The following is a 27,483-nucleotide window of genomic DNA, read 5'->3' on the forward strand; positions in this document are numbered from 1 at the left end:
GAACAAAATAGGAAGGTGATAAATGCAAACCGCAAAAGGATAGGAGAGTGGCTGGCAGCCTCACCAAATACAAAGTTGTGTCCCAAATGGCTTATCTGCTGTTCCAGCGGTTGACAGCAGGAAAAATGGGCCTCCTTATCTGCTCTGCATTAATCCTGCCAACAAGGCAACGAGGAAAGACTCCTAATATGTGGAAGTCCATGAGTGGAATGAAGAGCAGTGGATGGAATAAGACAAAGGCAGAAACCAGGAAGTGTAAAGCAAGGAGGGGATGTAATTGTCTTCTCTAAGCCCATCCAAATACCCAGACACTCTGTCTATCTTAAGCTGTTGTAAGGTGTTTCTAACTACTACTTCTTTTAATGTGAACGTGTGTGCCATCTTGTGGATCGTCTTCTGGAATAGACAGAGCATGCACGTACTTTAAGATTAATATGGTGATTTATTTATTCGGAGATTATGTATTTTACAAGCGGTACATGACCACATGTTCTGGCTTTGCCTGCTTTGGGTGCAAGGGTCATCGATTGAGAATAAAACCCCTCTGAAATAATTCTCTCCACACTTATCTGGAGTGTTAAGTTCTGGAGGAAAAAATGCCACTAACTCCTTTGAATACTGAGCATCTTGAATGTATTAAATATATCAATATATCTTTTTTTGGGGGGGGGGTTGTGTTTTTTGGTAAAAAATATAGCTATGAAACCTAAAAATATACAGTTTCATCTAAGTATTCAGTGGGCCTTCCGGATCTTAATGCATTATGGAATGAAGGCATTTATTTAACAATCCTGTTACATCTGATGTTCAGGTGATCAGGTCCTACACAATCCCTTAGGAACGCACTGACAGCGGTGTTGGCGGAGTTAAATTATTCAAAATATTTCCAGTGTGTCACTTCATGCTTTATCAAAACTGTACAGCCTGCCTTGCTGTCTTAAAGTGGGGGGATAATGTAGAAGTTGCTGTCAGGTTTTTCTTAATACCATAAAGCAAGCGTTTGGGATCAGATGACAGCACATGCAAAAGTTTAAATTAGCATTTTTTTTTTAAAAAAAAAGGAATCCTGGAAGACTGTTTCAATTTAATGCTTTGCTGCATTCTAATCATATATTAACTGGAATTCTTGTCTAAACGGCTTTAACGTTCTTTAAAGGAAGAAATCTTACAAACATATAAAAAGAGGCTTAGTAATGCCAGCAAGAATCAGGAAATGTGATGGCTTATTTCTGGCATTTATGAATACTTTTTCAGTTTCTTTTCCTCAGTTAACTAGAAGACTCTGATTTGTAATATGTTGGAATGAACACCAGACTTAGGTACACACACAAGAAATGGGCTAATAATAGCTGCTTTCTGGCCATATCTCGTTAACATTTCCCTTTTTACATTATAGACTTTTCTTTGGAAAAATATATAGGTGCACCATCTTCACCTCTGTTATTTTTCACAATCATATTTAAGATCTCTAATGGTGTTAGCAGAATGTTAGTGTGCAAACTTTAGGAAGTACAGTATGCAAAAGAGCTTTACAGAGTGACATAGTGGTTACCGGTATGTTTCTGGAAACCAGGAGACTGAATTCTAGTCCAGCCCCAGGCATGAAAGCCGGCTGGGTGTCTTTGAGTCAATCACTAGGAGACTGTGAATTATAGTCCTGCCTTAGGCATGAAAGCCAGCTGGGAGTCTTTGAGTCAATCACTAGGAGACTGTGAGTTCTAGTCTAGTCCTGCCTTAGGCATGAAAGCTGGCTGGGTGGCTTTGGACAATCACCAGGAGACTGTGAATTATAGTCCTGCCTTAGGCTTGAAAGCCAGCTGGGTGTCTTTGAGTAAATCACAAGGAGGCTGTGAGTTCTAGTCCTGCCTCAGGCATGAAAGCTGGCTGAGTGGCTTTAGGCCAGTCACCAGGAGACTGAATTCTAATCCTGCCTTAGGCATTAAAAACTGGCTGGGTGGCTTTGGGCCAATCACCAGGAGACTGAGAGTTCTAGTTCCACCTGAAGTGCAAAGCCAGCTGAGTGATTTTGAGCCAGCCCTAGGAAGCAGGCAATTGCAGGCATCTTTTGAAACCTTGCCCCCCAAAAATTCAGGGGAGTTGCCAAGAATCAAGATGGACTCATAAGCTCACACAAGTATGCCACGTTTCTCATACGAACATCTTTGTGGCATTGTTAGCAGGTGTTCCACAAAGGCGTATTCTTTGTCCTAACTTGGTTTGAAGTAATAAATCGTCGTTCTGGCATTTAGGGTGTCCCAACAGTTATTTTAAAAGTGAAATTGGCAATTGATAGACATACCCATCCTGACTTAAGGGAAGGACAGTTCTGAAGGATAACAAATCATAAATAATGAATAACATGGATACAGAAAATTGCTACGATGGTGCAGAATACAAATATAGGAACATCAGAGTTGCCCGCTGAAGCTCCTGAGCCGCAGCTTAATAGAAAGAAAAGCTGTAAGTGTCTTGTGATCAAAGTTATTCCTCTCTGGAGGCTTCTGGAGGCCATTGACTAGGTTGCAAAGAAAAGCTTTCTCAGTGACTGATCATTGGAAAAACCGAATGCCTGAATTCCTTCCTTTTACAACTAAACCAGAAGGGAAAGCTACTTGCTTTCACTAGCTCCATTTTACTGCAATATTTTAATGCCTTGCTATTATTTCAAAAAACCCTTTAACTCATAGTAGTAAGATGTTTCCGATGTGTACAACAAGTGGTGTGATACTTTTTCCCTGGACCCAACATTCCTCTTCCTCCCTATTACACAACCATATGTGTCTTCCTTTGACTCCTACTTTGCCAGACCTATTCATATAATTAATTTATATACCATTTTTAGAAACACTCAAGGTGCTGAACATATCGAATACTCCTTCCTGCTCCTATTTTCCCCACAACTACAACCTTGTAGGGTGAGATGGATTGAAAGAGTGTGAGTGGCTCAAAGTCACCCAGCTTGCTTTCATAGTTAAGGTGGTGCTAGAACCCACTTTCTAGCTCGGTGTCTTAAGCACTAGACCAAGCTCTCACCACTAGACCCAATGCACAACTGCCTTGCAATAATGAGCACCTTAGAATGACAGCACCCTACATAGCCCAAGATACACAATACACACGCACATGCCTCTGTTGTTTGTACAGGTGTGCGACCTCCACAACCCCAGACGAGTGAGCTGGGAGGACAAATAAGGATCAGCAATCCATGATCATCAGAATTGCACGTGCAAAGCCAAACCTTGAAAAGATTTCTAACCTTCCAGGACCAGTCAGTTGTTGGTCCATCTAGGCTTACTACTAATTTTGGGGCTTCAGTGGCCAAGTCCTCTCGAATTTGCAATTCCTTTTAAATAAACTCCTGACGCTCAAAAGGGCTTAACGACTGGAGGACTTGTGGACTTCATTTCCCAGAATTCCTCAGTTGGCCGTACTGGCTGGGGAATTCTGAGAGTTGAAAGTCCACAAGACTTCAGGTTGCCAAGATTGGGCACCCTTGCTCTAGACCAGGAGTCGGCAACCTTGAACACTCAAAGAGCCACAAAGGTCCTAACGGGAAGCCCCTTGTTCAATTCTGGAGCTTACTGGAAGTCCGGTTCTCCCATCATAGAGTCTCCTCCTAGAGCAGCATCCTTTTTCCTCTATCTTTCCTAACTAAAATCCCTATCAATTATGAAGCTGACGGGCAACAGGGAGCCGCAGCAGAGGGATGAAAGAGCCACATGTGGCTCCAGAACAGCAGGTTACTGACCCTGGTTTAGACGGCTCCGGTAGGAGAGAACATAAGTAGCTGGAGGTTGCTGGTTTCTTCTGAATGTGATTGTCTCCCTCCAGCTGTTTCATTACCAGGCTAGGTAACCTCTGTGTGAAGGGGACTGAAGTCTGCTTATATGTGGTGGCTTGCCTTACCTGTCTTCGGTGGGATGGCTTTGTAGCTTTGATAATGCTTCTTCGTTGGTGTTGTTCTGGTGATGTTTCCCACTGATCTGGATGGTGGCTGCTCTTGAGAGTTGGAGAAACTCTGTTGTAAGGATCTGAAGTACAGTTGGTTCTCAATTTACAACCACAGTTAAGCTCCAAATTTCAGGTATTAAGTGAAACATTTCTTACGTGAGTTTTGCCCTATTTTACCACCTTTCCTGCCACAGTTGCCAAAGCGAATCACTGCATTTGATCAGTTAGTGACCCGGTGGTTAAGTGAATCTAGCAATAGCAGTTAGACTTATATACCGCTTCATAGGGCTTTCAGCCCTCTCTAAGCGGTTTACAGAGTCAGCATATTGCCCCCAACAACAATCCGGGTCCTCATTTCACCCACCTCGGAAGGATGGAAGGCTGAGTCAACCTTGAGCCGGTGAGATTTGAACCGCCGAACTGCAGGTAACAGTCAGCTGAAGTGGCCTGCAGTACTGCACTCTAACCACTGCGCCACCTCGGCTCTTCCTACTGACTTTGCTTGCCAAAAAGGTGATCCCATGACCTTGGGGCACAGCAATTGTCATAAGTATGAACCAATTGCCAAGCGTCTACATTTTGATCGCATTATCATGGGGATGCTACCAAAGCTTGTAACTGTGAAAAATGGTCGGCCGTTGCTTTTTTCAGTGCCGTTGTAACTTTGAACAGTCACTAAATGAATGGTTGTAAGTTGAGGACTCCCAGTAGTAGAAAGAACAGATGTGGATAGAAAGAAAAACCTTCTTTCTCCCCATGACTGGCATTTCGGAGATGCACCAATGGGAGTTTTTATCCTAATGCTATTAGTGGTGATGGGCTAATCATGGGAAATTTAATGGCTTCCGTCACTCCGTCCCACAGTCACATGCCCCAATTTACTGACTGTTCCTTGTGAGTCCTTTATACTAGCAGGACTGTCCTAATGATGCTCTGGTTTCATCAACATATTGCTCTCAAAATACCTGTATTGATTTTTTTAAAGCACTTTGGGGGGGGGAAATCCGGTCTTCTATTATTGAGTTACATAAGCAGCTTTGGCCACTGTACCAGATTGGTTGGCTTTTGCATAGAGGAAAAAAATAACAATAGAATACCTCCCGAGGCTCTCTCTCTCTCACAAGTATTAAATGTTGTTCCACAATCTCTTAATCTTCAGAAACGATTTAGTACTAAAGGAGCATTAAGCGATGAAGTAAAGGCTCAAAAAGCCTTCAAAATAATGGAAGCCTTTGAAAGCCACTCGTGATGGAACTGGAAGCAATTCGTGTAGTTATAGTCCATTTTAGGACTCTGCCATGATTTTCTCCTCCCTTGTTCATTATTGCATGTAGAAGTTGTCCTTAACTTACAAGCATTTGTATAATGACCGTCCAAAGCTACAGCAGCACCAAAAAAAGGGACTTATGACCACTGTTCACATTTACAACTGTTGCGGCATCCCCATGATCACCTTTTCAAGATTCGGACACTTGGCAACTGACTCATATTTATGACAGATGCAATGTCCCGGGGTCATGTGATCCCCTTTTGCGACTTTCTGGCAAGCAAAGTCAGTGGGAGCAGCCAGATTGGCTTAACCACCAAATAACTGTAGTGATTCACTTTAACAATTGTGTGCCAGAAAGGTCATAAAATGGAACAAAACTCATTTAACAACTTTGTCTTGCTTAGCAACAAATATTTGGGCTCAATTGTGGTTGCAAGTTGAGGACTATCTGTACTGTAAATACGGTGACAAATACCAGGTGTGAAAATCAGTTGAAATATTAATATCTTGTTTTTATTGACAAGGTATTTTTCTGTTTTTTTTAATATTGCATAATTGCTGTAATATTTAAAAGGCAGTGGTACTAAATTCTCTTTTCCTTTGCTCTAGATATGAATTGCGAATTCGATACTTACCGAAAGGATTTCTGAGCCAGTTTACTGAAGATAAGCCAACGTTAAATTTTTTATACCAGCAGGTAAAAGCCAACAGAAAAAAATGTAATAGATTTTGAAAATATTTTTCAAGAATGGAAAATATATTTTATTTATGTAAGGAATGGTACCAACAGATACCGGATTTTTTGGAGTATAAGACGCACTTTTTCCACCCTAAAAGAGCGTGGAAATGTTGGTGAGTCTTATACACCCAATATAGCCATTTTTAGCCTCCTGAAATCCCACCCCCACACCCCATTTTTGTGAAAAACAGGCCGTTTTTTGCAAAAACTGAGGCATTTTTTGCCTTCCCTCAGCTTCCAGCAGCCCCCTGCAGGTTTCAGCAGGGCTGGAGCAAGGCAAAAAAGGGGGGGGTGTTTTTGCCTTCCCCCAGCCCTGCTGAAGCCTGCAGAGTGCTTCTGGAGGCTGAGGGAAGGCAAAAACTTTTTTTCCTTACTTACCTCTTTGAAATCTTGGTGCGTCTTATACGCAGTGCGTCTTATAGTCCGAAGAATACAATAATACTTTTAGTAAAAACATTTTATTTGAAAGAATAATTTTTAGGAGAAAAGGGGTTTTATATTTCAGTGCATCAACTCATTGATTATTTTAGACTCTTCCAGAATTCAAGTTTGATACTTTGGGTGAATTCTTCAGATTTTCCAGACATTTATTGTGTAATGTTATTCATTTTTTTCAGATGTTGCAATGTTGTTAATTTTAAATCTGTGAGAACTTCAGTAATAATTCAAGGAAAAAAATAATTGTATTGCGGTCATTAACCAGCACAAGAGAATTGGTATTCAAATATTCAACACATCCCAAACTAAATTGACAATGCCAGGATAATTAAGAAAAGTACATACCGTACAAATAAAATATGGAGTAAATTCTGATTAAAAAAGATTTTTCTGCAATTTTGAGGGGGAAAAAAGATACCACTGCTTTCTGTGATCCAGTTCTTCAAGCATTAACACCTCTTTCTGAGTCTTGTGTGGAAACCTGGAAAAAATGCCTAATTTAATGGATAGCAAAGATAATACAGTATTACATTTGGGCAAAATCCAAAACTCTCATTTTCAAATCATGAACAGCTGTACAAAGTTCTAAAATATTTTTTGCGTGCCACTTTATTACTAGTTTGAGGAATACTTTATTTTTTTAATTTAATTTAATTTTTTGTATAGATGAATGATACATAGCCATTTTTTGATTATTCTAGCATTCTGTTTATTGTGATTTTTAGACACTTCTTTTACTTGTTCTAGTATTTAAACATAGATAATCTTGTGATCTTTAGACCATGGTCTCCAACCTTGGCAACTTTAAGACTTGTAGACTTCAACTCCCAGAATTCCTCAGCCAGCAAATCAAAGCTGGCTGAGGAATTCTGGAAGTTGAAGTCCACAAGTTTTAAGGTTGCCAATGTTGGAGACCTCTGCTTTAGACTGCTGCTCAGCTATGGATTTCAGCCCCTTTCTATCTGGGCCTCAGTTTGCTTCAATTAACCAGCACAACAGAGTAAAAGAAAACTGTCATGCAGCTCTCAGTTTAGGTCCTTTTTTGTCTAAGGCCGTATTCTTTCTCTTGTTTTTGGAGAGGAGAACAAGAAGAAAGAAGCAGGTTTAATCACACGTATCCTGTAAATTAGAAAAAACAATTCAAATGTTTTAAGATCGGCTTGGTAGGTATTTTTTATAAGGGGATGAGTTTTAAGAGCCGAGGTGGCACAGTGGTTAGGGTGCAGTACTGCAGGCCACTTTAGCTGACTGTGATCTGCAGTTCAGTGGTTCAAATCTCACCGGCTCAAGGTCGACTCAGCCTTCCATCCTTCCGAGGTGGGTGAAATGAGGACCCGGATTGTGAGGGCAAGTTGCTGACTCAATTTGCTAAAAAAAAATTGTAAACCGCTTAGAGAGGGCTGAAAGCCCTATGAAGCGGTATATAAGTCTAATAAATAAATAAATAAATAATCACTATCGGAAAAATATGTTGTCTTTAAGAAACATTAAGGGTAAGTCATGGTTGTTAAATAAGCTGGTTTACATGTTTATACAGTGGTGAGATAAACTTTATGAACTATCAATCCATACTTCTGCAGCATTATAACAAAATATGAATTCATTAAGCAGCTGAGAAGAATATTTGCGTTACAATCCTATATTGCGTTTATACAACTCTTACTGATTGTAAAATTCCTATGGAATCCTGTGAATTGTAGTTTGGGGTGAGCAGTGAAAGGCTGTGAGTCCCCTAATTGATTTATAGATAATCGGTTTTGAGGATTGCTTGAGAAATCAATTTTCAAGCACCTTTTTGTACAGTTGTAGATATTATGCTTACTTTTTAATGATTCATTTAGTGATGGTTGGAAGTTACAGTGACACTAACAATCAAGTGACTTACGGTGGGCCCTTGTATAGGGGGGTGTCAAACTCACAGCATCACATTTTCACATGATGTATTGTGACTGTTTTTCCCTTCGCTAAACCAGGGATGGGCGTGGCCAACACCTGACATGTCTGGCCTGCGGGGTGCGAGTTTGACACCCCTGTTGTACAGCATCCCCGCTGTTGCATGATCAAAATTTGGATGCTTGACAACTGGCTTGCATTTACCACGGTCACGAGATCACCATTGGTGACTTTCCCAGCCAGCTTCTGACGAGCAAAGTCAATGGAGCAGGTTGGATTGATTTAACATCTGCACAGTTCACTTAACAATTGCAGTGTTCGCTTAACAACTGTGGCAAGATAGGGGGTAAAATTGGGTGCAACTCACACTGCCTTGCTTAGCAATGGAAATTTTGGGCTCAAATGTAGGTGTAAGTTGAGGACTATCTGCATGGCCAAGGGCCCTCAGAAGATTGCTTTAAAGTGAGGCATACAAAACCGTAATATAAATAAAACATCATTTTATAAATGTATTAGCGTCATCTCTTAGATCCGCAAAACTTACACCAGTAGTCCTCGACATACAACCACAACTGAGCTCAAAATTTCTGTGGCTAAATTAGATGGCTGTTAAGTGAGTTTTGCCCCATTTTATGACTTTTCTTGCCACTGTTGTTAGGAGAAGCGATGCAGTTGTTAAGTTGTAACTTGGCTTCCTCATTGACGTTGCTGGTCAAAAGTTGATCACATGACCCCGGGACACTGCAACTGTCATAAATATGAGCCAATTGCCAAGTGTCTGAATTTTGATGACCCCAGGGAAGCTGCAGTCATCATAAGTGTGAAAAGTGGTCATAAGTCACTTTTTCAGTGCCGTTGTAATGTTGAACAATCACTAAATAAATTTAAATCAGGAATTAGCTATATGTGATTTTCTTTCTTGAGCTAAAAATACAGGAAAATGTGAGAAAATGGTAAGGATCATATTGGTGGCTCGTTCATGCTGGAGCCCATCCTCAGGGAACTGCTCTCTAGTGAAATAAGTGGGCTATTCTATGAATTGTATTTATATGGTGCCTTCCTATTGGATGATTGGTGTGTTGAGGCTGGTGATTGGCTGTCATTTCCTTGTGCTGCCAAGCCCTCGGCTCCTAAGTATTTAAATCAGCACAAGGTGCCCGTTTCCCAGCCTTCAATCATTTCCCTGGCTGTTTTTGTACCTGCACGGCCAACAATCTTAGTTGTTGCTGCATAATGAAAGATGGGTTTCAGCATGAGTCAGAAACCTCGGAAGAGTAAAACTCTGGTCCCAGCGACTGACTCAAATTCCCTTTATTCTCCTGGGACAACATGTATATTTGCCTTCATTCGTGTTTCTGGGAATGATACAGATCTGAAGATTCTGAACGTGTCTCTTATCTGCTCCTCCCACGTGGCACTCTGAGTTTGACAACAACTTGAGGAGTGGGAGAAGAGAGACAGCTGGGGTTTCTCTGAGCGGGGAAAGGATAATTTTAAAGTCATTTTGCATTGCACAGTGCCTGTCAGCAATCGATTCTGTCCCTAGTCATTAAAATCCTTACTATTGTGTGACGCCTGTAATTAGGGAAAAATGTCAAAGATCAGCTTGTCTTAATGTGAAAACTGTGACCTTGTTGATGAAGCAGCTGAAGGCAGATGGCTGATTGTTACCACTGTAAGACAAATAATATTTTGAAAGTACCATGAAGAAAAAACAGCATTGTTTGGTTTTATCGGAGGCACACAATATTTTGTTCAATTATTCATCTCATCACGAAGCGGGGAGGGGAAGGGGGGAAAGGCCGAGGGAGAAACGTGGTGAATAACTTTCTACATGTCCGTGTCTCAGAATTTATGGTGATTTCATAGAACAATAAATTCGCAGCCATTCAGGAGAAGGTATGAAATTGGATGAGCTTTCTTTTTGAATGATTGAACTCTACAAATTTTACTCAATCATCAATCCAATGCAAGGGGTGCGATATTTAAGGAAATGGCTACTTAAATTATTACGAGGACTCTTCGTTGATGAAAAAAGGTTAAAAGTATAAAAGCATCACAATTTGTAGATATTAGGTTTTGCAGCTACAGCCCTTTCAGAATTTTCAAGGGGCGCTTCTCATAACGAATATTTAGAGGTGGGTGCAGATTTGCATGACTTTTAGACATTAGATGTGGCTCAATAAGAATATTTCTGAATGTTATTTGTTTGGAATCGAATAATACCATCTATGTTTTTAAACATCCCATATCCAGTTCTTGAAACAGGGTTCGATATACCTGGTCAGTCTTGCATGAAGCTCAGCCAAAATGTAGAACATAGAACGTATAATAATAGAAGGGATGTTGGAGGAATACTAATCCAATGGTTTTTAACCTGTGGTCCATGGGCCCCTGCGGGGGCTGCAATGTTGTCAGAGGGAGCATCCGAAGGCTTGAAGAAATGTTGAGTTAATTCTTGGTGGTCTGTGGTCATGCTTCATGGCCACAAAAGCTCTTTGAAGGGCATCCAAGATGAAGAAAAGGTTGAGAACTAATGTTGTAGTCCAAGACTCTGCTCAAGCAGGAGATCCTATACCGTTCTGGACAAATGACTGCTTGACCTCTTCTTGAAAATTCGATTTTCAAAACCTAATTGTGGATGAGAACCCTGAGTCCTGGCATGTGTTGCTTAGACCTGGCTGGGCACATGATGGGTGGGTGCCCAGAAAGTTTCAGATTGGGTGCCAGCCACCACTCTAGTAGTGGAGTGCCATTGTTCTGGAGACTGAGGATTGTTAGGGAGCTGCCCCACAGGTATGACTGAATGTGAGATTTGGGTCTCAGAGATCAATTGGGATTCTTGCTACTGTACAAACCTCACTTTTGTGCAGTAGCTTCCTTAGTGTCCCTGTCACATCTGTTTAATGCCATATTTGGGTTGATAGGCTTACAGTTCTGGGGGCTTCACTCTGCTTTCGCTGGGTATGGATTTGAAGGCAAGGTAGAAAATCATGGCTGCCATGATGACTCAGCTTATTGTGGGCTGGATAGGAGGATTGCACATACCTAGGTTTCAGGGCAATGATAATATGATCCAGAACCGGAGGATATTATGGTAAACCATTGTCTAGTAGTACCCCCTAATACTTCCTGTTGACCTCTGGAGCTTACTACTGCATCCTCACATTCCACAGGGGGGGAGCTAGACCTACTCATGTTGTCTTCCATGGGTGTTTAATGGATCCGGTTGGGTTTCAAAGGAGCTTGTGGTTGTTCTTGTGGTTGCTGTGGCTTGCCAGTGGCCAGCAGAGCTGGAAGCAGATTCAGACAGTGATTGGGGAGGAACATGGGCCAGTCCTGGAGTCTGGGGAAGGCTCGGATGAGGGCTCTGTGTCAGAGGCAGAGACGGGGCCAGAGCCGTATGCCAGTTATCAACTGCCTTCAGAGTCAGACACCAGTGAGGCAGAGGAACAGCTGGAGCCTGTTCCCAGTGTGCGCATGCGCAGAGTGGACAGACGAAGGGAACAGCTAAAGAACAGGGGTGGACTTGGGAGTGAGGCCACAGGTGGACAATGAATGGCCCCTCCCAGAGGAAATAAAAGGGGAGCAAAAGGGGAGTGGAGTTTGCAGGAGACAATTAGTTCGCTTCATTGGTTCGTGACTCTCCGAGACCCTTTGCCAAGTTTTGCAGATATCGGCCTGGCAGCTCTCCAAGCCAGATAAGGTCTGTGACTGTAGATCCTCCCTTGAAAGATTTTTCTGGATGTGAATGAGCAGAATCCACAGTAAATTAATAGAAGTTTTTTTTCTTGGGATAAGGAGTTTGCTTCAGGCTCTTGGGAAGCCTCGGTCAGAACAGTGGTTTGGTTCACGGCTGTCCATGAGATCTTGGATGTTTGGAACCAAGCAGCAGCGACTTTAGATCTGAGATCTAAATTGGGATCCGATCTAAATCCTAATGTGGATTCTCACTGTCTGTAGACCCTGGAGTTCTCCCTGATTTACAGACGATGGAGGATGAAGCAACAGAAAAGTCAGCTACATTGCCGCTGGAGCAAACATAACTGGATAGAAGACGCTTTATTAGGGTTTACCTTATAGCAATCCCTGCCCCCCAGCAAATTCGGATTATTTCACGCCCTTATTTGCTCATTGTACTCTCTGAGTTCAGGGAAGCCTAATCTTTACGAGGCCAGGAAGGGCTAGGGGAGTATCTTTTAGGTGGCTGTGAAGATTGCTTTTGGCGTCCATTGGATAAAATTGCTCTGAGTTAGACTCCAGCTGAGTTGAATTTTAAGAATCTGGAGTTTTCACAGAAGGAGTTGCTTGAACACGATCTGAATCCTGCACACATTGTAATCTACTTGGAAACATGTTGGATGATTGCGTCTGACCTTTGAATGTATTTGAAATAATTCTTGTGGTTGACTTGTATTTATGACCCATCTCTGCTTGCTTTGCTCCAGGTGAAAAATGACTATATGCTAGAGATAGCAGATCAGGTGGACCAGGAAATTGCCTTGAAGCTAGGTTGCCTTGAAATCCGGTAAGATCATCTTTTAAATATTTATTACTAAATAGAACAACTTCACTTTAATCTTAATGTCCTCATCAGTATGTTCAAGCAGAAACTTCAAAATTTATTGTGGCATAAACAGTAGAATTTTAAAATTTGAATTTTCTTAATGTAACGTTATGCTATATCTGTTCCATTCAAACCTACAATTACAGTTAAATTAAAAATTTTTAAAAAAAGTATTTAGTCAGCCACCAATTGTGTAAGTTCTCCCACTTAAAAAGATGAGAGAGGCCTGTAATTGACATCATAGGTAGACCTCAACTATGAGAGACAAAATGGGAAAACAAATCCAGACAATCACATTGTCTGATTTGGAAAGAATTTTTTTGAAAATTATGGTGGAAAATAAGTATTTGGTCAATATCAAAAGTTCATTTCAATACTTTGTTATATATCCTTTGTTGGCAATGACAGAGGTCAAACGTTGTCTGTAAGTCTTCACAAGGTTGGCACACACTGTTGCTGGTATGTTGGCCCATTCCTCCATGCAGATCTCCTCTAGAGCAGTGATGTTTTGGGGCTGTCGCTGGGCAACACGGACTTTCAACTCCCTCCAAAAGTTTGACTTTCAGAAATCTGCATAAAGTTTTTAAAACTTTATAATGATTGATTTCCTGTCTGTTTAGTCCAGCAACAGGGGGCTCTTATTAGGCATGTTTCTGAATGTTCCCACTCATCTATGATTTAGTTTGGAATTTCCTAGGTAAGGTAAGTAAATAAATTTTACCCCACCTTTCTGATTATATAAGCATTCAAGGCAGGTTTCAGAAATAACAGATAAAAGCCGAAGTATAATTAACATGAGATTTGAAATCAAGCATTTGGCTTGATTTCGGCTTATCATTTAAGAGCACTGCCCTTTTTTTTATAATTTCAGGAGATCATACTGCGAAATGAGAGGCAACGCATTGGATAAGAAGTCAAACTATGAAGTCTTAGAGTAAGTATGTGGTTGCATTTTTGTCAGGAATTTTTTCCATTGGAAGGAACACAATTGTTGCTCTTGGAAGTAAAAATGCAAAGATTGCCATCATTATTCTAATTAAGGTGAGAATTTGTAAAAACCTAGTAAAATTTTGACCTTTGAGCTTATTGAGGAAATAAGAGCTCATTGATTCTGGCCTGACCAAGACAAATTGGGTGATTCATAGGCTGACTGGAAATACATAGGATCCTCCTTTTTGGGGGGAAGGGGGGGGGGTCATCTTCATTCTGTTAATACTTGTGGGATCAGCTGGTTAGAAGCCCTTTTTACAAAATGGTTTCTAGGTATGTGATTAATCAGTCATGGGACTAAATTATGCCGAGAGTTTAATTATTGATTAGCTCCTGGAAATTTACAGGCTCTGGCTTTGTCTCTCTAATCCTGCTCTCCCTGTCCTAACCTAGAATGCAGTTAGCAGAAAAAACTGCCCAGCGTGGGCTTAAGAAGCCATTGGCATGGGCTGCAGAATACAGTTCTAACCACTTTTCACCAAAGGGCTTGAGGGCTTTGCATCCAGTCCCACGAAAAGGACCTGCTTTGCTATGGCCATTAAAGAGTGGTTTTCTTTTCATTGGCTTTCATGAATTGGTACCATCACAAGGGTGCCTGGAATTTAAAAGGGTTCGTTGCTAAAGCTTTTCTGATGAGCAGGAAATCATTATACATCATGACGGCATTTTTAACTTCAAGGGGTCCTTTGTGGGTCTAGTACGGTGACGGTGAACCTATGGCACGCAGGTGGCACAGGTGGCATGCAGAGCTCTCTCTGCGGGTACTCTAGCCATTGCCCCAGCCCAGCTCCACCGTGCATGCGTGCGCACCTTCTGTTGGCCAGCGGGTCTTTGGGTCTCTGCCGTGCATGTGCGGGGTTCATGTGGGGGATGCATGCATGTGCTAGGGGATGGGGTGCATGCACAGGGGGGCACCCACGTTGCATTTTGGGGTCTCATGCAGCACCACGTGACACGTTTTGGCTTTCAGGTTGGTGCAGGAGGACTTCCAGGCCCAAAACGGGGCGTCATCTGCACCTGCATAATGTGGGGGGGGGGCAGGGTGCACATGGGGAGTGTGTGTAATGTACACATTGCAGTATGGGTGCAGGTGCACACGTGTGCCATTGCAAGCACGTGTGTGTGCTTTTGGCATGCAACAATACAAAGGTTAGCCATCTCTGCTCTAGTGCAACAAATCACCACTAACCAGAACATTAAATTGGGACAGGAGAGAATAAGGACATATATTTTATATCTTATATTACTTGTAAGAGATGTAAGGATGGAATGACTTGGTCCTGATTGACTGGTTTAGAGAAGGGCTGGTTGAAGGTTTGAGAGATGAGCTGGGAAGGTAGGGCACACTCAAAGTTTAGTGGGAATAACAATGTTTTTTTAAAAAAATGAATTTGATTGAATATTGGCATCTGCATTTATATCCTAACACAACAATTCTTCTAAAATATAGTGTATTATTATTTCACATAGTTAAAATCACAACGTTTTTCATGCATCACTTATTTTTGCTTTGCTTATTTCAGGAAAGATGTCGGTTTGAGAAGATTTTTTCCAAAGAGTTTACTGGATTCAGTAAAGGTAATATTGCATTCTGCTCATACATTAGAAATTATTAGACCTTGAGTTTTGATCATTCCATTTTTGGCTATCACCCAAGTATGTTATTGTGATTCATCCATGTATATGACATTTCTTAAAAATGAGATGTTCTTTTTCTAAGGACTTAAAATCACAAAAATGGAACTAAAGATACGTGGTATTGTATCCAGTGCTTTCTATTAGTTCCTAGGCTAGGTGGAACCATGTTGGTACTATGTGGCTTGGATGTGGTGCATACTAACATCTGACTATTTCATTATAAAGGCCAAAAATCTTCGAAAAATGATTCAGCAAACATTTCGACAATTTGCCAATCTCAATAGAGAAGAAAGTATTTTGAAATTCTTTGAGATTCTCTCACCAGTATACCGATTCGATAAGGAATGCTTCAAGTGTGCCCTTGGAGTGAGTATGTTGCTTTCAACTACTGGGACATGGTATAGAATAATTCTAATTGTTAATGTTAAGTTTAGCCCTTTATTCTTAGCTTATCTGGACAGAAGACAGATGGGCTGGATCTTGGGCTACGAAATTTTCTTTATTTGCATATGATGTTGTGTACTATATATTTTTAAATTGTTTAATTATTTTACATTTCTGATAGATCGGGAGTTTAGGAACTGCTAAGTAGGTTAAAGGGGTTATAGAGATGTGGAATTATTTTAGAATGGCCATAGTGAGTTTAAATGCAATTTAAAGGCTAGCTAGAGCAATAGTAGTGGAAAATAGGTAACTATGTCTCATCTGTTGTGTTTCTGCTCCCTATTAGAGGGATTGGGGAAATGATTTCATTTTGAAAAAAAATGTGCAATGGTCAAGCCCATGTGTGGCACATTGCAATGACCATTGAAGCATTTGTGCCTTCTGTTTTTAAAATGAGGCAGCCTCTCAAGATGTTGGGAGTTATTGCTCAGGGATATTTATTTTATTTAAATTATTTATATTGCTGCCCATCTTACAATAGTGGATCTGGATTAAAATCAAGATTAAAATACAAACCGCAACATACAACCCATTTTGCCCAAGATTGAAGCAAGAATCCTAGTGACTGAAAAACACATCATCATCAGAGCTTCTGGCCCTAATGTATGGGAGACCAGGTCTTCACTTGCTTGTGAAAGGCTAATATAAGTGTACTCTATTAAGGTTTATCCAGTGTTTGAAATGTAATGTATTAGTCTAGTATCAATTTGTTCCATTGAGTGATAATAAAGATCTTTATTCAGTGTTCAAACATTTTCTTTCCAAATATTTATTGCTTCTTTTCTATATTAACTATAAAAGTCTAGCTGGATTATTTCAGTGGAATTGGCCATCGGTCCAGAAGAAGGAATCAGCTATCTTACAGACAAAGGCTCTAATGTAAGTTTAATTATTGGGATATGATGACTTCATATCTAAGCAGACTTTTACATTTGCCATTACTTTGTGTGGGAACCGGTCCAGTGTTTTTAAGGAAGTTTTTTTTTTAAAATCAGGATACAAAAAATCATGTACCATGCAGTTTGAAAACATGAAAAAGCGGGTAAATAAATAGGTACCACGTAGCTCGAGAGCATAAAAATGCAAGTAGATAAATAGGTACCACGCAGCTGGAAAGCATTAAAATGCAAGTAGATAAATAGGTACCACGCAGCTCAAAAGCATAAAAATTCAAGTAGATAAATAGGTACCATGCAGTTCAAAGCATGAAAATGCAAGTAGATAAATAGGTCACACTTCAGTGGGAAGGTACAGCATTCTGTGTTATATTAGGAATATATATATATTCCTTTGGCATATAACCATGCTCACCGCATGACCATGAAAAATGTTTTTGGACAACGCTGACTCCCTCAGCCAAGAAACAGTGATGAGCACCGCCACTTAGAATTGACACGACTGGACAGGGGAAGCCTTTACCTTTACCATTAAGATACTTTATGTATTGGAAGCTGATCAAATCCCCAAAATGCATTATTTATATTCCTGTGTAGGTTTATGGTCAGTTTTCATGTGGACTCCTGGCCAATATTACTGTCACTAAACAGCATTCCGATCAAGCAAACTATTGCCAACTATTAATTGTCCCCCCCACCCCCACTTCAGTGGTACATAAGATGGACATAGGGTGCGGATAACAATGAGAAGTAATAAAGTACCGGAATGCCCAGAAAAATAGAAATGTATTTGCGCATCCTGTATTTTGTATCTGATAGAATTTGCATCAGGGGTGGGTTCCTGCCAGTTCTAACCTCTTCTATAGAAGAGGTTCCACAAATCTACAGTGCTGTTTAGAACCGGTTCCAGCTCCCTCCCCCCGCCCATCCACCCATCATCAAGATGAAGAGCGAGAGGAGGAATTCTGGGAGTTGAAGTCCACAAGTCTTAAAGCTGTCAAGTTTGAACACCCCTGGGGTTTTTTCCTAAAGGGTTAGGGGTGCAAGGGTGTTGTAACTTGTTGACAGCTTTAAGACTTGCACACTTCAATGCCAGAGTTCCTGAGCCAACATGACTGGAGTAGGAATTCTGGGAGTTGAAGTCCACAAATCTTAAAGCTGTCAAGTTTGAACGCCCCTGGGGTTTTTTTCCCCTAAAGGGTTAGGGGTGCAAGGGTGTTGTAACTTGACAGCTTTAAGACTTGCGTGCTTCAAATGCCAGAGTTTCTGAGGCAACATTTTGGTTGCTTAACAAGAGCGTTGTTAAGTGAGTTTCACCACATTTTACAAGTTGGCCATGCCCATCCAGTCACATGATTACCAAGCCACGCCCACCCAGTCACATGGCCGGCAAGCCACTCTCACAAAGCAGGCCACACCTACAGAAAAAGTTCTAAAAATTTTTTGAAACCCATCACTGATTTGCATCTACACCGATTCTTCTCTCCTTATATTTTCCTTCTATCTTTTTCTAGCCTACCCATTTGGCAGATTTCCATCAAGTACAGACCATTCAGTATTCAACTAATGAAGACAAGGACAGAAAAGGAATGCTGCAGATGAAAATTGCTGGAGCACCAGAGGTAAGTCGGTTGATCTTTCTTCCAAGCAGGTAGGAAGAGCAAGCAAATTCTTGCTGCATCTTTTATGAATAAAGGTAGGTGTAGCTATTCCCATTTCATATTATAAAAACATAGGATATAAATAAATTAACTTCTTGTATAAGAAAATAATCTCAGAGACTTTTTTTTTATCCAGAGACAAAAATGTTTCTGGTCTTTAACTATGAAAGATGCTATGTAGTAATTTCCTGATAAGGTTTTACATTTACTGGAGAATAAATAGGAGGAAGAACCATAGAAGTTACAACTTTCCTGTCAGGATTAACGGATTGCATATTTCTACTGACCATCGGTGCTATCAATATTTACAATCGTTCATGATGACGTATGGAATTTAAAACAGGACCGTCCCTTTTGGGTACTTGTCAGTACATTATTTTCCACAGACACCGCTTGGAAGTGTGTGGTTAACAAAGACCAATTTGGTAACTCTAATGAAAATGTCTTTGGAGATTCTCAGTCCTCTGGGTCATGGTTGTCCCAAAGGTGTTTTTTTTTTTCCAAGAGGCAATGTGACTTTTTTTGTGGGTTCTTTTGAAGATATTTTGCTTCTCATCCAAGGAGCTTCTTCAGCTCTGACTGGACGGTGGGGAATGGAAGGATTTATACTCCTTGCAGACAACTGGTCATTTGCATTCTTTTAGAGCAGGAGTGTCAAACTCAAGGCCCGCGGGGTGCTCAAATCTGGCCTGTGGGGCCGGCCTGGAAATAGCAAATGACCGGCCCCTGTTTTGGCTGGCAGGGTGCTGCAAGAAGCATCCGTCCTGTCCCCCCCCCTCCCCCCCGACCCGTGGAGAAGTACAATGCTGATCCGGCTCTCGAGGAAATCCAGTTTGACAACCCTGTTTTAGAGAGTTGTTGATGCCATCTGGAGGTTTATCTGTGTTCTCAGTGTCACCTGAGTGGTGCAAGAGGGTGTGTGGAGCTTTCTTGGAACTTTCTGTGTTGTAGACTGGAGATAGATGATGTCGTATCCCTCTCTCTCTGTTGAGAGAGGGCTGTTCAATTTTGACATAGATGGCCCCTTTGATCCCTCTTTCAAACCAGCGAGCCTCTCTGTCCAAAATGTGGACTTTGCTGTCTTCAAAAGAGTGGCCTACATCTTTTAAATCCAGATGGACTGCTGAATCTAGTCGTGATGGGCTTGCTCTCCTATGTTGTGCCATGCGTTTATGTAGCAGTATAATGAAACCAGTGGGATTTGGAGGTTCATTTGCCTAATGTAGCTTTATGCCTGATATAATCATTAAGTGAATAAAAATGGCAGGGAAAAGGTAGAAAAGAATGATATATGGGAACTAGGCTGTGACCTAGACTATATCTGGTTCTAGGCCTGTGAGATGTGCGGCTGGGCAGGCAGTGCGTTTGAGTTGCAACCTCCATATTGTTGGGCAGCCCTTTTCTGGATTAGATAAAACAGGATTTCTGGCCCTAGTAAGCTACTGAAAATTGAATGCCCCAGAAGGCAATGGAATTTGTTACTTTTCATTTGTTTGATTTTCTTATTTTTAGGCTGATTTTAAATTTTGAGGTCAACCACTTTGGGGTGATTGTTGAAATCTGGAAGAACAAAAAGTAGAATTGGTAACTTGTGGGATACATTAAGATCAATTTTGAAATGTGTAGGGTCTTATGGATGCATCCACGCATAGAAGCCCTCTCCTCACATATATCCGGAACGGTTGTTCTGTTCTCTGAACAAAATGATTATGCTTCTGATAGAATTGGCACCAATCTCGATGGCCACACTTTTCACACGTTATGTGCTCTTGGGGAGTTCCTCCAGATGGAGGATTTGAAGGCATAAGAACTGGTCATTTTTTTCAGCCATCCAAATCCTTTTTTTTTTCTCTCTTTACTGCTTCTCATTTGCATGCTCTTCTCTGATGTAATAGTTCAGCAGCTGTACTAAATGTTTGTGCCTGCAATAAGGCCTCTTTGTTCAGTGTGCTATTTTTTCCCTCTTGTAGCCTCTGACAGTGACGGCACCAACCTTAACCATTGCAGAGAACATGGCTGACTTGATAGATGGCTATTGCCGACTGGTCACGGGGGCGACACAGTCTTTTATCATCCGACCCCAGAAAGGTAAGAGGAAACGTTTTTTGTTAAGTGTCTCTGTCGTGGCTGTTTGCTGGGATGTCCTATAATTGTGAATAAATCAGTGGCAGCATCTCTGTACGTGATCAGACATATTAGAAGGAAGTCAGAAGGATTCTGGTAATGTGTTTTCAGATTGTCAAATGTTATTAAAAGGTATGCACTTTGCTGAAGTACAGCTTGCTTCCTCAGATGCTTATGGGTTTTTTAAAATAAAATTTGATAGTGAAAAAGTGTGACAGTCCTGATTGTTGACTAACACAGCTCTCCTCTTACAATATTACTAGATAAAAATACATACAATTTCCGCAAGAGACTATATAAAGACAAACTAAAACAGCTATTCTAGTAGTTACGGTAATACCGTAATTCTGTAAGTGTAAAACACTTACTTACGGGTCACTCATTAATTGAATAACAATTGGTGCCCTCAATTCTCTTTTTTTTTCTGCCTATAATATAACTTGCCTACCTCTGTTTAGTTCATAGTTTTGTATGGATATGTAATTCACTAGGAAATTCTCCTCTTGACATTGACATTAACTGCTCAGATATAATTTTGTTTATGTTTATATTTTAATCTCCTCCTCCAAAGAGTTAGTGAAGCATACCTGATTCTTCTGTCCCTCATCCCTTCACAGAAACCATGGGGAAGGAATTAGGATGATTCTTTCAAATTGCCCAGTAATTAAAAAAAGATTGGCATTTTAGTCCTGTCATTAGAAATCCAGTCTTAAAAATTATGGCTGTAAAAATAAAAACTAATACAAACCAATAAAATAAAGACATTAAAAGGAAAAAAAATAAAAAATGCAGGAAAAATAGGAAAGGAAAAGAATAAAGAAAAAAGATATAAAAAAATGACTCATCACAATAACTATAAACGATTTTAGTAATTTATCAGCTTCTCTTAAAATATAAGAAATTATCTCTTTTTCCCATATTCCATCTCTTATCTATAACGAAATCCTTAAAGCCTTGCCATTTTAGTCCTGATCAGCACAAGTCCATTAAAGGTAACCAGAGATAGTAACATATTTATTTTAACCTTGTTCAAATAAACCAGGTTTATATTCCTTTGATTTTTATCAATCTTCATTTAAGTCCCTTCAAATAATGTGCTAGAACTTGATTTCTTTTCACTTTTTTTCTTTGCGCCTTCCACAAAATTCTCCAAAGCTTTAAATAAATCTCTTTTGTAAATCTCTCTATATAAAAATGGCTGTGTCTGTGTGTGTGTGTGTGTTCCAGCATAACTAGAGTGCCTTGAGCAATTTCAACCAAACTTGATACACAGATGACTTACTCTCTGGAGAAAAATACTGTGGGCGTAAGAACCCCTAACATCCTTTGTGGTGTGTATTCTGTTAAGATACAGCCTGTTGTGCCATACTGTTGTACTGGCGTCTACTGCGCTCCTGTACAGTGCATTGGAGTTGCCATGGTAACTGCTTCACAGTACTCCACAAGGGGGCTCCCTCTGATAAGGGGGAAAATCCAACATTAGAAATTACATTTTTCCTATAAATAAATACCCGGACAACACCGGGTTATCATCTAGTCTAATATAAGAAGAAACACAAAGATGACTGTTCTCTTATCTCTCCCAGCCTGTGCCTTGCCGTCTTCTTGTGAAGAGTAGTTGGCTGGAGCACTTGTGGGTGATCTCAGGTCTTCTCCTTACCCAGAGAGGAATTATGAAGAACTTGTCTACTGACAGCTCTTCATTCTGCCACTGTCATTGGCCCTGCTTTTAACGGAGTCATCTTTAGTTCCCCATTTCTTCCCCAAAAGTGAGAAATCTTGCACTCTTTACTAACTATTATACCAGAGTGGATAGTGACTTCCACCAGGATACCATTTACCTCATATAAAACATACTTTGGCTAATAACTTTGATTTGATTTTAAATTTGACAAAATAATGTTAGATTGCTTATTGACAATTTTACATTGAATTTTTAAAAAAATAAGTATGCAGCAGAACAATAATCTCCCAAATATGCTCCTTTACATGGGGGGGCGGGGGAGGGATTAGTGCCATCATACATGTTTTGTCATTTCTGAAAATTTATTTTGGCTTCACTGAGACCAAAGAGGTGGCTGTAACTCAAGGAGCCACGATTTGTACTGAATGCTTGTTACTAGCTCCCCCCCTGCCCCCCAATATTTTATTTGCATTTCCCTGTCTTCCGATGTATTGGTTCTACATGTTTTGTGAGAAATAGCATGGCAATGAGAAAAAGAAATAGTCTGTTTCTACAGAACATAAATTTAGGTTCTTTAGAATGCCCAATACTTCCTCTATAGTTTTAATTTTCTGAAAATATTACACATTTTGCTCGTTTTCAGTTTTAAGCCATGGTGGTGTTTTAATAATATATCATTCTTCATAAGAGGTTTTGTATAAATGATCACAAAACCATTGTAAGGAGGTATCAAATACAATTAGCTTAAGTTAGTGGGTTCTACTTTTAAGCAAAATACGTGTGTATATATTTATTGATATGTTGCAATAAACTTGTTTTTTCTCTTCATTTAGAAGGCGAAAGAGCTTTACCATCCATACCAAAGTAAGTTTTGAATGTTTTTGTTGGAAGCTTAAAACATTAAAACTGACTACATTATAATTTTGATTTATACTCTCAAGTCTCCAAATGTAACCAATTGCAAATGTTGACCATAAGGGAAGACCCATACATAGTTCAGGGTGAGAATGAAGACTTTGTACACAGAGAACTTTGCATACAGACCTCAGTTTCTAATTGCTAAAAGGATTTTGGCAGCATGACTTGATAATTCCTTTTGCTTCAGAACCCAAGAGAACCAATTCTATAGAGGAGGTAATACTATATTTACTTTTTAAAATCCAAATGGCTCTGCAGAGTATATGAGAAGTCCATACAATGAATACGTTAAAATATGATCAATGCTCATACCTGTGATCTATCTTATAGATGTCCATCCATCCATCCATCCATCCATCCATCCATCCATCCATCCATCCATCCATCCATCCATCATCGTTTCAGCTAAATGTTGTGCTTTTCTGCAGTCTGATTACAGATGTATAGCGTGATTTTTGCATATTACATTTTTGTCAAATTAATAGTGGCCTACTTACAATACATATATTACCAATACATATATTACAATATATCCATAATCTATTAAAATATGAATATTTTTGCTTGTAACACCCAATGTCTACAAACAAGAATTTTTAAACAATGAAATTGCCTTAAAAGTTTGCTAAATTGTTCTTTCCAGTACTAAAACCATCTTTAAAATGGATAACTTCTCTTCATTTAGTTCAGAATATAAAGCTTCCAGATAACATGCTTAAATTAAAGACAGTTGTTTTATTCCTTTTTAACGTAAGTGATGGATGCAATTCAAATTGTTGTTGCTAGATAGTAGATAATTAGAAGAAATTGAAAACTACAAAGTTGTTTGTTCATTCAGCTTTTAACATTGTCATTTTGAACATCTGGTGGAGTTTAAAATGGAATTTTCAGATGAATACTTGTACTTTTGGTTCTGAGCTGAATTTAAGGAAGTAGAATCATTTTCTTCACTGCAAAATCTAGTTCTGTAGAAGAGACAATGAATCTGGTAACGGAACCCTACGAAGTTTTGAACTGTACAGAACAGTTTTTTTCCTCAATCTTGGCAACCTGAAGATATGAGGACTCCAGTTCCCAGAATTCCCCAATGAGCCATGCTGGGTGGGGAATCCTGGGAGGTGAAGTCCTCATGTCTTCAAGTTATCAAAGTTGAGAAACACTGGTATAAAACATAGAGCATTCATAGATTTGAACTATTGTGTTACAGGCTGGCCAACAACGAAAAGCAAGGAATACGATCACATACCGTCTCTGTATCAGGTAGGATATCTAATGATGATGGTGATTATTATTATTATTATTTTTAAAAAGGGTTTTACTGACTTCATGCCAGTGAACCCTCAAAGAGAGAAAAAAGACTGAGTGAGCTTTTGTGAGAAATGAATTGCAAGCAAGTATTATCAAGGAGAGAAGCAACTTAGAACTAAGGAGAGATTTCCTAACAGTTAGAACAATTAATCAATGGAGCACCTTGCCTCCAGAAGTTGTGTATGTTCCAACTGGAGGTTTTTAAGAAGATGTTGGATAATCATTTGTCTGAAGTGGTATAGGGTTTCCTGCCTGAGCAAGGGATTGGACTAGAAGACCTCCAAGGTCACTTCCAACTCTTATTCTATTCTATTATTGAAAATAGTTTAACTGAATTTTGGTATTAAAAGCCAGTACGGATATCACATGCTGATTGTTTTCATGTGGATTAATTTCACAATCGAGGTCTGGGAGCTATCATATAGGAGAAATAGCTGTAAGAAAAATCCAGCTTTAATGTTGTTATGGGGGAAAAAAACATTGTCTATCTAGTTATGTAGGTCTATTGATTGTTGACTGAAAACGATAGTGTGAAGTTAAGAGTTTAATGCTTCATTTTCTGCTGATCAATTTTCTTGTTGCTTTGAGTCACAGGATTTAGGATTGTTTCAGTATACTGTAAATAGTACATTAGATCTTCATGAAGTGGGAAGCTGCCTAACATCGATAAATTAATGGCCTGGAAATAAATTAATAGCTGTTCTTCTATATTGCAGTTCTGCAGAGAGTGTGTCAGGTGCAGGAAGTCAGGAAACAGAATAGACTTATTGCAAGTTTATTTCATGCTACCTGTCCACAAGAATCTGAACTACCCTGTTTCCCTGAAAGTAAGACCTCCCCGGATAATAAGCCCAGGGCTTTTGAGCGCATGCGCTAAAATAAGCTGTCCCCTGAAAATAAGCGCTCCCCGAAAATATTTAAACACAGCAGCAGCCATGAAGTGACCACGCTCGCTGCCTCCTGCACCTAAAAAATAATAAGACCTCCCCAAAAATAAGGCCAAGCGCTTATTTTGGGGTTCAAAAAAAATAAGACCCTGTCTTATTTTTGAGGAAACATGATACTAACAGTCAAGGCAAATTGGTGTCAGATAAGAGTCAAGAAACTTCGGGGGGGGGGGGAGGCTGGACTCTCTTAAGGGGTTGTAGGGACTCCAGACTGATGATGTATTTGACCCCTCCCTCAGGCTCGGCCTGATTGTCTCCTACATTACAAGATACTAGACCAGTGCTTAGAATCCTAAGTTAACCACTAACTAGTAATTATAGGTAGCCCTTGACTTATGACTAGAATCTCTGTTGCTAAGCAAGGCAGTTGTTAAGTGAGTCACAGCTGATTTTATGACTTTGTTTGCCACAGTTGTTATGCAGACCACTGAAATTAAGCAAATCCGGATACCCTCATTAATGTAGCTTAATCACGTGGGGATGCTGCCCTGGTTATAAGTGTGAGGGCCGGTCTTAAGTCCTCTTTTTTTCAGTACCATTGTAACTTCCAATCACTAAATGAATGATTATTAGTTGAGGGTGATCTGTACTTTTTTTGACATCCTGTGAGTGTGTGATAATGATCATACAAGACTTAACTCTACAGAATCCTTCTGAAATTAGGACTTCAGATGTTACACATGTCAGGAGACTCTTTTGAGCACTGTAATTAAATTTTAGGTTGCTGATCACAACTGAGTCACTATTCAACTTAAGGTGTTATCATATAAAAGCAAAGCGAAAAAGGAAGAAAGGAAGTGGCCATCTTAGGGCTTCTGTCTAACTCTGCAGTTAATTTTTCTGTCTTTTCTTTTTTCTTTTTGCCCATCTTCCTCTTTCATTAGTTTCTCTGGCTTAATTCAGGAAAAAGAGAAGAGAAAAATAGAATAGAGCTGGAAGGGACCTTGGGGGGTCTTCTAGTCCAGCCCCCCTGCTCAAGCAGAATAACTTCTAGTATTTCACATACAAAGTGGCTGTCTAGTTTTTTCTTAAAAACATCAAGTGTTGGAATGCCCATGATTTCTGGTGTCAAGCTGTTCCACTGGTTAATTGTCCTCACTCTTAGGAAGTTTCTTTTTAATTCCAGGTTGCTTCTCTCTGATTAATTTCAAGCCATCATTTTTTGTCCTGCCTTCAGGTGCTTTGGAGAATGAGTTGATCCCCTCCTCTTTGTGGCAACCTCTCAAATACTGGAATGGTGCTATCGTGTTGCCCGTAATTCTTCTTTTCTTTAGACTAGCCAGACCCAAAACCTGCAGCCATTCTTCATACGTCTAGTTTCCAGGCCTTTGATCATCTTAGTTGCTCTTCTCTGAACTTTTTCCAAAGTCTCCACATCTTTTTTGATTGCAGTATTCCAGGTGTGGCCTTACTAAGGTTTTATAGAGCGGCACTAATGCTGCCACATGATCTTGATTCTATGCTTCTGTTTATACAACCCAGGATTGTATTAGTTTAAACTGAGAACCGGGAATGTGAATAGCCAATCTGGAAAACTGATGATCCTGCTTCTCTTTACAGAGTTAAAAAATATACAGTTTGTATTTGTATTTGTATTTATTAATGCTTATAGGCCGCCCTTTTCCCTGAGGGGACTCAGGGCGGCTTACATAAAATGAGGGGGGGGGGGTATACAGACAATAGACACAAACAATACATAGAAGTAAAATAGTAAGCAACATTCATTCAACATTCGGGTGGGGACAGTTATCTTTGTCCCCAGGCCTGACGGGCTAGCCAGGTCTTAAGGGCTGTGCGGAAGATCTGGACGGTGGTGAGGGTACGAATCTCCACGGGGAGATTCAAAACCAAGAAGGTGTCAGAGTTTGTTGCATAAATTCAAATCCAGAAGCACAGACAGATAACTGATGTAGCAGAATTCATTAACTTCTTTATATAGATAAGAATAGATGAACAATGTACAAGACCAACAGGTGGTTCTTCCAAGTAAAGTACATGGCAGGAGAGTTACAGGC

General features: G+C 40.0%; 1 protein-coding gene across 9 annotated transcripts in view; it reads left to right on the forward strand.

Moving 5' to 3' along the window:
- The window catches only part of PTK2 (protein tyrosine kinase 2), a 175,890-nt gene that overhangs the window by 58,008 nt on the left and 90,399 nt on the right, over positions 1–27,483 (forward strand). For all 9 annotated transcript variants that reach the window (XM_087706643.1, XM_087706641.1, XM_087706644.1 and 6 more), the window contains 10 exons: positions 5,831–5,918; positions 12,740–12,819; positions 13,730–13,792; positions 15,372–15,426; positions 15,712–15,852; positions 16,732–16,809; positions 18,341–18,448; positions 20,458–20,575; positions 23,129–23,159; positions 24,421–24,473. In XM_087706643.1, coding sequence (XP_087562769.1) covers positions 5,831–5,918; positions 12,740–12,819; positions 13,730–13,792; positions 15,372–15,426; positions 15,712–15,852; positions 16,732–16,809; positions 18,341–18,448; positions 20,458–20,575; positions 23,129–23,159; positions 24,421–24,473 — 815 coding nt within the window. The remainder of the gene's footprint in view (positions 1–5,830; positions 5,919–12,739; positions 12,820–13,729; positions 13,793–15,371; positions 15,427–15,711; positions 15,853–16,731; positions 16,810–18,340; positions 18,449–20,457; positions 20,576–23,128; positions 23,160–24,420; positions 24,474–27,483) is intronic.

The sequence above is a fragment of the Thamnophis sirtalis genome, unplaced genomic scaffold, assembly GCF_051295495.1.
Source record: "Thamnophis sirtalis isolate CommonGarterSnake01/CBP01778 unplaced genomic scaffold, rThaSir2_p1.2 scaffold_2, whole genome shotgun sequence".
Lineage (NCBI taxonomy): Eukaryota > Metazoa > Chordata > Lepidosauria > Squamata > Natricidae > Thamnophis > Thamnophis sirtalis.